At 38.6% G+C, this 12,078-nt stretch overlaps 1 protein-coding gene across 1 annotated transcript in view; it reads right to left on the bottom strand.

Annotated features, from left to right (window-relative positions):
* TECRL (trans-2,3-enoyl-CoA reductase like) overlaps positions 1–11,190 on the bottom strand; it is a 51,575-nt gene extending 40,385 nt beyond the window's left edge. The window contains exon 1 of the mRNA XM_042812523.1: positions 10,960–11,190. Within this exon, the coding sequence (XP_042668457.1) occupies positions 10,960–11,190 (231 nt within the window). The remainder of the gene's footprint in view (positions 1–10,959) is intronic.
* Between the last annotated feature and the right edge of the window lie 888 nt (positions 11,191–12,078).

Raw genomic sequence — 12,078 nt, 5'->3', positions numbered from 1 at the left:
GAGTTTCTAGTTGCAACACGTTCACAACCAGATCTGGTGTTTGAACCACATAGCTGGACTGTGCTCCCTTGCAACCTTTATGAGTGATGCAGAGCTCATTAGCAAGGGCACTGCTGGGTGTGAGTACGTCTAAGCTGCTTGAGGCTAGAGCTGCTTTTAATCATGCCAGCTCAGGATGGATGGTTGGTTGGTTGGCTAGTCATGATCTGGCAGCTCTGTGTGGCACCACACTGTGTGGGCTGCATGTGCCCAGGGAAGGCCTGAAGCACGTGTTCTCGGCCAAGAGGGCAGGAAAACATTTGTTTTGTGGGCCAGCTGGCTTGGAGAAGGGCTGTTCTCTTCTCTTGAGGCAAACTGCACAGACCACAAGTTGAAAAATAACACAAATGCCTTCCTATTGAGAATGGGCTGTGACACTGAGGAATCACAGTGTCCTTTCTCAGGCAGAATAACGAGGCTATAGTCACAAAAGAATGAAATACATTTTTTTATGATCTTGATAATTCTGTGTTCTTTTTCTTAAAGGCATCATAAAACAACCAGTGAGGCTATAGATTCTAATATTGATCAATGTGAAGATGGATGCTGAGACATCAGCTTGCCACTAAGAGTGTTCTCTTCATAAACCATTAATTATCTTTTGTTCTTTTCATCCTACATCAATACAAGCTAAAGAATTGTAAGGACTGGAACATCATCTCGTCTTATTACCCATTGTGCTAGCTGAATAAAAACCTGAAACATTTCAGTGTAATTATTAGTTCTATTCTTCTTTTATTCTTTTAAATTATTTATGAAAGGACTGTAACCTTTCTTTTCCTCTAATTCAGCACTTTTCAAATATGCAAATGGAAAACAGAAAGACCACCCTTGGTTTATTTAAAAGATCTATTTCATTTAAAAGAATAATTTCATTCTCAAAGCACCTTAGTTGGCACGTATCTTCTGCATCTGATGGTCAAGCAGTGAACTCCAACTTTTTACCCTGTGTAGTCTAACACTAGGTTTCAAATATAGCTGACTTTCTAAGAAGTTGTCATCGTAATTAAGGTTCAAAACTACTTTTTCTTCACACACACACACACAAAAAGTATAAAAATTGCAGATTTTACAGGTATAGATGGCATTCATTACATTTTTTCAGAAAATAATGAGTTAAAAAGCTCAGATCCTGTTTTCCTTATATCTTCATAGCAAAAATATTTCAACGTAGCTGTTCAGGGCAACTTTTAGTTTTTCAGAAATTAAAGAATGAAAGGATCATCTGTTCCATTTCTGTCCTTCATTTATGCAGCACTGCACAAAGCATTACATTTCTTCTAAGATTTAAAATACAGCATTAGTAACTTGGGCTATGACTCAAGGAAAAGCCATGAGTGGAAGATATTATGAGAATTTGAAGCTGTCTTTTGTAAGTGCAGGCTAATCAGATAGTTTTCCATTTTCATACCTCTTTCACAACTGTAAGTCAAAAAAGAACTAATGTTGTTATCTGTATGTAACTGCATCACACAGTCCTTATACCGAGGAATGAATTCAGCGGTTCCAGGTTAGAAGGATGGCTGCAGGAATTTGAATAAGCATAAAAGTGGTCATTCGTTCAACATTTTCCTTTCGCTATTTTTTCCCTCTCTGGCATGTTGGCACTGCTGGGTCACTTCCTTTCCAACGGGCAGTCATTTTCCACGGCTGCAGAAATTCAGGTATTCTGCAGCTGCTTGTTAACTGCGGACAGCCTCATTCTTTATCCAGGTACATTTGTTCAAAAGGGTGACATCAGCTGATTGTAACTGAAGCACTGATCCCAAAACAGAAAATGAGGCCAGTGGAAGAGCCGGGTAATTTTCAAATTCAGCACGCAACAAATACTTCATAATTACTGCTTTGACACCATGTCCTTGCTTGGGGAACATGCTGTATTATTATAAATCAGCAGCAATCCACAGCAAGTGAATCAGGGAAACACCCATTCTGATTGATGTCCGCATTTTGTGAATTTGGCATCTACATCCAATTTCTTTTTCTTATTGTTAATCTTCAAGGACAGCGTTAAGAATGGGTGCCATGAAAACCTCCCTCAGTATGTCCCACAATGGTCTCTTTGTTAGCCTGGTGTGCTAGTCATGCCCAAAGAGATATAAATATCTTCCACATGTAGACAAGTAACTCCATTTAGACAAGTGTTGTCAGCAACTACACAAAGGGTTTATATGAAATGCAGCATTTTACTCAGTAGATCGCAGCACAAACTCTATACTAAAAAGAAGTAGTTCTGGTCTCATGCCAATCTTTCCAGAAACCAAGGAGATTCAGTACTGTTTTTCTGTCTCAATTACAGCCACATTGCTTAGTCTCCTAGAGGTTATTTATGTGGTCACCTGAACTCTGGCATATGAGATAATCCAACTGACTAACATTCCTAGTAATGATAGGTCAAAATATCTATGAATGCACAAAATTGCATGCTTACTGGGTGACTGGGTGTGGGCATGTCAATTTAAACTGGCCATGCTTGTCTCTGAAGATGTTACATTGTTTTTGTACTACAAGCTGCGTGCTTATAATAAATATTCTCCCTTAACAGAAAAATGGGGGGGGAACCAACCTGAAAAAGAACTGGAAAAGAACTTTCAGACACTGGAAAGAGCTTTTTCTCCCCCTGCTAAAAATGATTGTGGAAGTAAACAGAAAGTGATCTATTAGCTGATAGAAGGCTTGCAGGACATCCCTCAATTTGCAGAGTTCACCATGTCACCAGCACTGGCATCTCTCCATGCCTTCTAACCTTTAGCTGAAGAGAAATGAGTAAGGTTTCTGTGCTCACCTTGAGAGCAGGGAAAGTTCTGTCACATCCCTTTTTTAATAGGAAAATGAAATGGTTCTGGAAAAACTTTGGGTGTATAAATTCATGTTGACTTTGAATTTTAAAAATGAAATAGAAAGTGTTTGTGGTGGTTGTATTTGTTGTTTTGTTTTTGTTTTTGTTTTTTTTTTTAACTTGGTTTCATGAAATGCTGAAAATTCATTTTGCTGTGTTATTTTCATTTCCTTTATTTCTCATCCTTACAGAACTTTCATTATTTTCACATTATTTTCTGACACATCAATCATGATAGTGTAAAATAATATAACACCCTTTCCAGCAATGAAAAATCACCTGATAGGAAATAACATTCAAATAAATGAATGCACTATTACATTGTAAAACAAATTGCACCTGAAATATTTATTGTGTCATGAGATTGAAATGTTCCAAAATTTATTTGTAATATTGTCTTTCTCTCCCAAATTTCCATGTCATTGAAAGGCCAAGATTCATTTGATTTCACCATAATTTGAAGAGAAAACAACATTTCGGGGGGGAAAAAAAAAAACTAATTTTGTCCAATTCTTCTAAGGAAAAAAAGTGGAGTTTGTATTATTTTATTTTGATTGCCATATTAAATATGTGGCTCTCTAATCTTTTCTACCAAATGGCTGTAGATGTTTGTGCTGCTTTGTTTGGTTTTTTTTATTACCTATGCATGTTGCTAATGTTTATAATAATAAAATTTAAAATCAGTACACCCAAGAAACTCAACCAGTATGTATCTGGGGGACTGTATGGAAAAGGAAAAAGAAATAACAACATTAACCAGCTCAAAGGAAAATTCACAGGAAAACATATCAACAAGATAAGTGGTTCTATGTGTAGCAGGGCTAGTGAAGCCTTACTTTCTACTAACTGATTAGAAAGGATCCTCAAATCTATTCCAATGGCTCTCTGCCCCTTCCTTGTCTCCTATAATGTTGCCAGTAGGCAAGGTGGTTGGTGAGGGTTGGATTCTGCCTGCTCTGCGCGCTCTGAAGCACTAAGCTACTATGCCAGCAGCTTTCATTAGACAAGCAGAAGCTAACTGACCTTTTGAACTCTTTTCTTCTCTTACAGGTGTATTTATGTTTGGCCAATAGGTCCAAAATTATGTTGGTGAGATCAGACAGAAAGATGGAGAGGCAGCCAGCCTCCTGTGGCCCATGAGGTTAAGGATGGAGCTGGTAACAGAAAGGAACGGGAAATGGAGGTGATGTATGAGAGCAATTAGATATCATCTCGGCAATCAGAAATCTAAATGCTTTTCACAGTGCCAAGTGCTATGAGGAGATCTTTGCTGTACCTCTGGCACAGATTTTCTGCCACAGCTTGTTCTCCTGTTTCAAAGGAAAGCTTGCATTTTAAGAACTTCTAAAAATCCAGAATTGTTTAAACATAGACAGGTATATCATAATTAAAGCAGCAGTATATACAGCTAGGTATTTATAGCTCTATTGCAGCTTAACCTGGCAGGCAGCTAACACCACACAGTTATTTGCTCACTCCTCCTGTAATGATAATTTTATACAGACATATATGTATATAGAAAACAAGTGATGCATAACATAATTGCTCACCACCCAACAACTAGCACCAGGCAGTCCCCTCCAGCCAATTCCAATCAGTTTTACAGTTTTTACATGATGTCTTACAGAATATCCCTGTGGCCAGCTTACATCAGCTGTCCTAGTTCTGTCCCCTCCCAGCTCCTGGTGCCCCCCAAATCCTCTAGCTGGCAGGGCAATAGGAGAAGCTAAGAAAGGGAAATGTCCTTGGCTCTGTACAGCACTGCTCAACAACAACTGGAAACATCAGTGTGTTATCAACATTGTTTTTTCTCCAAAGGCAAAACTTAGCATTGTACCACACACTATGGAGAAAAAATGTCCAAACTAAAACCAGGACAAAGATCCACTACTACATGGCTCAGGTATTTTGTGAAGAATCACAGGACTAAGATTTCAGAAAGAACCTGAAGCATACCCTAATGGGCCAATAAATCCTGAGCAGGAGTATTTTAATGCTACAATAATGCCTATATGAAATGCCATTATAACCTAAGTTTCCATCATGGGTTGTGCTGATTAACTATTAGACTAATAAAACACCTACAGCTCCCTATGGTCTTATATTGCTCCAGTACATTTGTAATTTGCAATTATCTGTGAATTACCTTTGATGCAATAAGGCAAATGTGCAGCTGGGGTAAAATGTCATCACTTTGTGGGGAATTAGAACATTTTCACAGCGGTTGAGGATCTGTCTCTACAGATATACTTTTGGCACTATTCACTGCTCTTGTAGCATAGCTGGCCTTTACGACTGGCAAGAATCATAGAATCATAGTATGGGTTGGGTTGGAAGGGACCTTAAAGATCATCAAGCTCCAACCCCTGCTGTGGGCAGGTAAATGAAGACCTGGAGCACCACTGGTGCCTCATGAATTACATCTCTTGTTTTCACTGAGCTTGGAATTAAGCTTTTTTTCTTTTTTCTTTTTTATTTCACTCTGTCTTCCCCCCTGCTGAAGCTTAGACCTTTATAGCTATGATAAGAGCTGCATAAAAAACAGTCATTTAAAGGCATTTTAAGCTTTGAAAATTAGTACCAGCTGAAGCATCAGTCTGGTAGTGGCTTCTTTCCTTCTTTGAACTATCCCTTTACAAAGGCTAAATGCCCTTAAGTTACCAGCTTCTCCCTTCCTCAGTCTCTCTTCTAGATAAACCAAAGCCATTCCTCCAGGTTTTTCATCCAAAAACCTGTACTAAGAACGGTAGCTGCAGAGAGCAGAGATTAATGTCCAGTTGCTTGCTAGCTTTAGCTATACTGACATTAAAATAATGTGAATTTCTGGTACAGCAAGAAGAATTGAATTGAAGTGGATTGCTTCAATAGAATTTGAATATGTTTACCTACTTTGAGAAGTGTAACTAATAACTGAGGAGGAAAATACTTCTGATATCACCTCCAGCACTAGCAGTAGGCATAAGATTCACTTCTTATGGGCAAGAAAATGCATAGACATTATAACAGTTGTAAATGTAATGTATTTTCTTGCAGTGTCTTCCAGCAGGGATCAGCTCCCTGCTGAGCTGCATGTGGGGAAAACATGCAGTAAAAGACAATGACACTGCAAAATCCTCCTTTCAAAAGGAAGTAAAACAGAGAATTTGCACAGCAGTGAGTTCAGCTGGTTCCATCTGTATTGCTAGTCCTTCACCTGTATTGCTGTGGGACTCACTGTCAACAAGTGGTCTTCTCAAGGAAACCTCCTCCTTTGACTAGCTGGTTATTGAGTTCCTTGGGGTATTCTTGGCACCAAAGAGACAGATGTCCTTAAAAAGAGACTGCTTGAATGAGGAAGATGATGATCTCAAAAATCCTATACATAAAAAGAAGCAGCTGTAGACATGCACAGGTTCTGCTCATTCCCCACAAGGAAGAACAGAGTCCTGTGAAGTTAAACATTAAAACTGCAAGATTAAGAAAAAAAAAAAAAAAAAAAAAGATTATACAAGGCAATTAAATATCTCTTTTCAGGAAAATGACTTCAATATTATGCTGACTTGCATACTAAAGAAGCAAGAAAGGAAAACCTGATATAAAAGGCACTGCATAAGGTTTCTTGGCTGAGTCCATTGCCTATTTCAGTAATTGCCTTTGCTCACCTAAAATGAAAGTGGTATTTACAGAATAGCCTCCAAGTTGTGATGTGAGAAGTTATTTTTATTTGCTAGATAAAACCATGGAAAAGAGAGCTGGGGACAACGGCTCTTTTTGGCTGCCCACTTTTTGTGACAGAGCTACAACCCACAGGCAAGAAAAAGATTTATGATACTGCACCTGCATGCATCTGCTTTTGTTGTCATGTCAGTGTAAATCAGAAGCAACTCCGTTTATTGTTAAACCACAGTGCAGATACTCAGGCACTACTCTTTTAGGTGCTTTAGAGAGAAAAATGATTGCAAACTCCTTCAGACACAAACAAGGCTATCCTTTCAAATAAATCAAAAGGAGTCCTATTTTATCTTTGTGTTAAGTGCTCCTACGGTACATACTGTTAACCACAACCATTTAATTACTAGTAAGTTAGCCTTTTAAGTACTCTTTTGTAGGCCTTAAGTTGTTTGTTTTCTTTTTTTTTTTGAAAGAGGTGCTGCTGTGCAGCAGACAAAACCTGAGTTTGCGCCTCTGCTTACAGCTTAGCTAGCAAAATCATGAAGCACAAAATACTGAGCTTCACGACTTCTGATGGGGAAAAAAGCTTTCTCTGCTGGTTTCCCCAGGGGTGATTTATTCTGTAAAACAACACTGTGCAACACTTTATGCCTTCAAAGCAACTCGTGCAAAATTAATTACATTGCACTACATTTGTAGGAAAATACATTTTACTACAAGTTAATTTGAAGAATAAGATAATATACAGTGAGTGCTGTAACAGAAACAGTTATGAGTTGCCTTAACAGCATTTATAAATCAAATTACTGCACATTGATAACCTTAAAACTAACCTACTTCAGGCTTTTGCAATAATGTAGAAGTAAAGCAGTTTTTGAGCAACTGTTTATCTTCCATAAGTTGTGGCTGGAGATGGAAAACGTAGATTATTTATTTAAAATATTTTCTTTCATGAATTTTGCACCTTCTGTTGTTTTTTTGGAAGTAAACAGACGAGCCAAAATCCTTACACATTTGAGACTGTTTTTCAATGAAAATATTTAAAACAAAAATCTTAATCAGTGCTAATTACATGCCCTCTGTTCTTTATAGGCAGTTGGGAGTTCCAGCAATAGAAAGCCTCCAACCGAGCAGCAGGAAGGAAAGGAAGAGCTGGGGCTCAGTCACTCAAACAGACCCACGTGCCCAGGTTGTTTCTCTCAAAACCTCACTGCCTGTTATGCCACTGCTGAGGTCATGTAAGTCCACGTACCTTTGCCCACCTCAGAATTCATTTTTCTACCAAGAGCAAACCTGGGGAAAAATATCTTGCGTTGTTTTTGTTGATCTTTTAAATCATTTAGTTGCCAGAAAAGCTCACCTGCACCAAACTAATTGCATAATATCACATCCATAGCAGAGAAAGTCCCCACAGCAGGTTGACATCATTAAAGTAATGATACTTTCATAACAAGTACACATGTGCAGAAAGAACAGTCAGTGCTGCTGACTTGGGAATTTACTTCAAGTCTGGCAAAGTGAAGTCTTGTTCTTAAAGCCCCAGCTCCTAGATGGCATCACTGTGATCCAACACCTGAGGTTTTCCTCTTCTGCTGCTTTCTTTCAGTATTTTTTCTGGCTTTCCTGACTCTGGAAAAGCCTGCAGTATGAAGTGAATGTATCTTGCAGACTTAAACACCAGGCAAATATGTATTTATTCTGTGCCTTTAAGCCTATCTTACAGACGATCAAGACCTTAGACTAACCACTCAGCTCACTAATATTGAGTGACTAATCCTCCCCCAAAGTGTAAGATGGGTAAGAAAGCCAAGAGAGTGTTATTTTTAATTTTACAGCTAGAGAATTAGTTCAGTTACTTATCCAGAGCCTACCAATGTCAGTTGATTGCTTGAGGTCACAGAGCTAAGCACACCTTTTCTAAATCCCTGATGCTGCTTTGAGCACAAGACATCTTTTCTTACTAAATACCAAAACTATGTAGATATCACTATGCAGAATTTACAGAATTTCTACTAATCTGAACAGGACTCACATACATATGCAAGCGTGTCATAGAAGCTAACTCTGTAGAAGCATTGCCTGGTATTTAACCAGTTCTTTAATCATCTAATCTCTCTGCAGGAGTTTTATTAGGTGGAGAAAGAAAGGGGTTTTCTCTCTGCTGTTATAAGTGGTTCCCTTCAGATTTATTGAATCATTAATGTTGGGAAAGTCTTCTAAGATCATTCAGTCCAACCCCTAACTCATCCCTCTCATGCCCACTAACCATATCCCTCCGTCACACCTCCACAGTTCTTGAACATCTCCAGGGACAGTGACACCACCATCTCCCTGGGCAGCCTGTTCCAAAGCACTACTACTCTTTCTGGGAGAAAATGTTTCCTAGTATCCAACCTGAATTTCCCCTGGTGCAACTTAAAGCCATTAAGCCACAGAAGCATCATGAATCTGAGAATACTACACATATACTTGCTAAATCATAATACTTGAAACTACTAAGAAAATGCAGTAAGAATGTAAATACATACATTTCTAAATATATGGTTCCTGTTCTTTCATATTATAAATCCTGAGAATAATTAATTACATGCAACCTCAAGACATGAAGCTAATAATTATCTTACAAACAGAATCTAGGTGTAAGCATCGTGTTAAGTCTGTATCAATGTTATATTTAATTAAGCAGATTATGCATCATACAGTATAATGGTCTCTTAATTGCTCTGATAACCAGCTGAAATGAGGTTCACCAATACTAACAAGTATTCACTGAAATAAGGAACTCAACTTCTGTGCTTTCAAGGTTGCCTCAGGAAGGATTTATTATAGTGAATTAAGGGACTTAGACACACAGGTGAATCAGTGTTTGAAATGCAAATTCTTTAGGCAGTCTTGGAAATCTCTGTCTTGCAGTGTATTTGTACCAACTCCCTGGTGCTGTGCCTAAGTAAATACATAAGGTCCATGCCCAGAAGAATGGCCACAGCCATGTAAATTGAACGTAACTTTCTGAGCGTATGCTTTCAGCTAATGGTTGCTGTTGCTCTTCAGCAAGCATTTTACCTCTACAAAGAGAGCAATTCACAATCACCACTCGTAACTCTTTTGCCACTGCTATAGAAACTAAGTCTGTGATCTGAAGAAAGTCCAAATAAAAATTAAAACATAAGTCTGTGTATTGTCTCAGAAGACTGCAGTTCTTCTGTGCATCATGGAAGGATTCCAGAAATGTCACTCTTGTTTCTGTTAATATATTTCTTTTAATAAGCCTGTAGGAAAGCTTAAGATAAGACATATGCTCAGTCTTTTGTTGGATTGAAGCCTTATTCAGTACAGTGTGCAGATAGCTCTTTTTAATAACTGCTTAATATTGCTCAGTAAATTAAATAATACAAACCTACCACTAGAAATTCTATCAATAGTCATCACATCTGTATGATCATTTTGTACATGTTTCCCCTTTGGCGAGATTCAGAAAGTCTCAAAAAACACTTGGCCTTTTAAGAATGAGCAAAGGAGAGATTTAAGGAGGCACACATTGCAAAAACACCCCTTAAATGATCAGGAACACTAGAAATGTGGTAGTATTCCAGCCTGCATGTTTCAAAGCCCTTCAACTGAACATTAGAAGCAAACTTATCCACCAGTTCCAGCTGTTGCCAGTGAGGATATGGGATTTATTTTTTTCTTTTAGCAAAACAGTGAGTCTCAAAACTCTACTGTGTTACTGAGGTTCCTACAATCTGAATAGCTTAGAATTCCCAATTTCACAGCACGAGAGGCCAGCTCATATGTTAAGCACAATGAATCATGAAAACTGTGGTGTAAATATGAGATGTTCTCAGTCGCTGCTTACTGCAATGTAAGGTTACTTCCAACCCAGTTCTCTCATTCTACTTACACAACGTGACTGTTGTTTATATCTTTTGACTCGCATCATTAATAAAACACATCTCTGCCTCTCTTAGATAAGTACTTTTGTTTGCAAACAAAAAAATTAAAAAGCGCCAGGCTCCTGTCCAGTTCACTGTATAGGGTACAGCTGAGTATGTTTAGATACCAACAAGAATCAGGGCACTGCAGAGATGCTTAGCTTTGAAAATGTATTAAAGCTGAATATCTATTCTGAAGCAGAGGTATCATGCTCTGAAATCATCACCATAACCTAAATATCTAAAGACAAGAAAAGGACCTATTTTGAGTCCAAAGTGCAGTCAGGAGGTCTAAAAGAAATCTGTGTTGGTTCATTTGTAAAGATCTTGGAAGAAAGCAGGTGATGATTGTGAATGAGCAGAAGCTGTGAGTATCTCTCCGAGAGACGAATAAAAGTTATTGTATTACAGAAGATCACAGCAGAGTCTAAACAGAAACCTGGCAGTGCCACCATGTGTACTACGCAGATCCCCAACATACTGGAATAATACACTCACCTTGTCCACAATGCAGATCTGCTTCTTGCTTTGCACATCAAGGATCTCCACTTCAAAGTAAGTGATTTTTGAATGTTTGAGCACTGGTGGTGGTTTGAGGTGGCCAGCAGAAAGCACCAGCTGAGAGAAGGTGAAAAAAGAGCGCGTGTTTTGTGACATGGACAGAGCTCCTCCATGAGCTGAAAGATCCTTCTTGGGTTCCGAGGCACTGGTCTTCCTTCTCCTGAGCATTGTATGACCCAGCAACAGCTACCGTCATGTCAATGGGAGACACTTTCAGGGGGAAACCTTCCTTCCCCGCATCAGTTAAATACAATCACGGACTGATGAGACATGAAAGGTCAAGTGGTGTTCCATTTTAAGAGTACTGTCATATTTAGCAGGAGTGAAAACAATGGCTCCATAATCCGAGTCTATATTTAACCAGCTATTGTGATGTGCCGTATGTCTGGCTTTTTTTCTCCCTTTTAATTTAAACCAGCGTTGGAAACAACACACTGTACTTTTTCCCTAACACGTTAAGTCAGATCCCAAAATTCCAAAGCCCCGGAGAAATCAGAAATGAATGCACTGAATTCCATTGTTATCTACTGAGACAAATGTTTTAAAGTGCCTACAGATGTGCATATGTATAGATACGTGCATGTCTGTGTATATATAGTGTTTGTGTGCATGTGCCCTTAACATTTAGCTATAAAATGATATCAGAAATCATTTATTCTAAAAATATTGACTGTTGCTCTTGGAGGCCTGAAGCACTTGAAATAACAAAACACTAGGAGTTAATCAGCAAAATGTAGGGGTTGCCTGCAAATGCCAAGGATTACAGTGTTAGAAGGGCACCATAGATTTCTGCAGACAGACGTAGAGTAAGTTCTGAGTATATTTGTACATGGCAAAACCTCAGGGAAATTACAGTTGCTGTTATAAAAATCATGACATTCAGGAATTTTAATTAAGTAAAAAACCCCTTCAATAAGATAAAAGGGACAACACAGCTGTACCCACCCCCCCTGCCCACCCCAGGAGGTGACAGTGGAGATAGAACAGGTCTCTTATCTTTGATTCCACTGTTGCAGAAAATTTAGTGCTTGCCACATCTAGCTCCTCATGTCAAGG

The sequence above is a fragment of the Centrocercus urophasianus genome, unplaced genomic scaffold (assembly GCF_019232065.1).
Source record: "Centrocercus urophasianus isolate 14NV4802_14NV808 unplaced genomic scaffold, USGS_Curo_1.0 seq_13, whole genome shotgun sequence".
In the NCBI taxonomy this organism is placed as follows: Eukaryota; Metazoa; Chordata; class Aves; order Galliformes; family Phasianidae; genus Centrocercus; species Centrocercus urophasianus.
The sequence above is the reverse complement of the archived record's forward strand: the minus strand, read 5'-3'. Positions and strand labels throughout refer to the sequence as shown.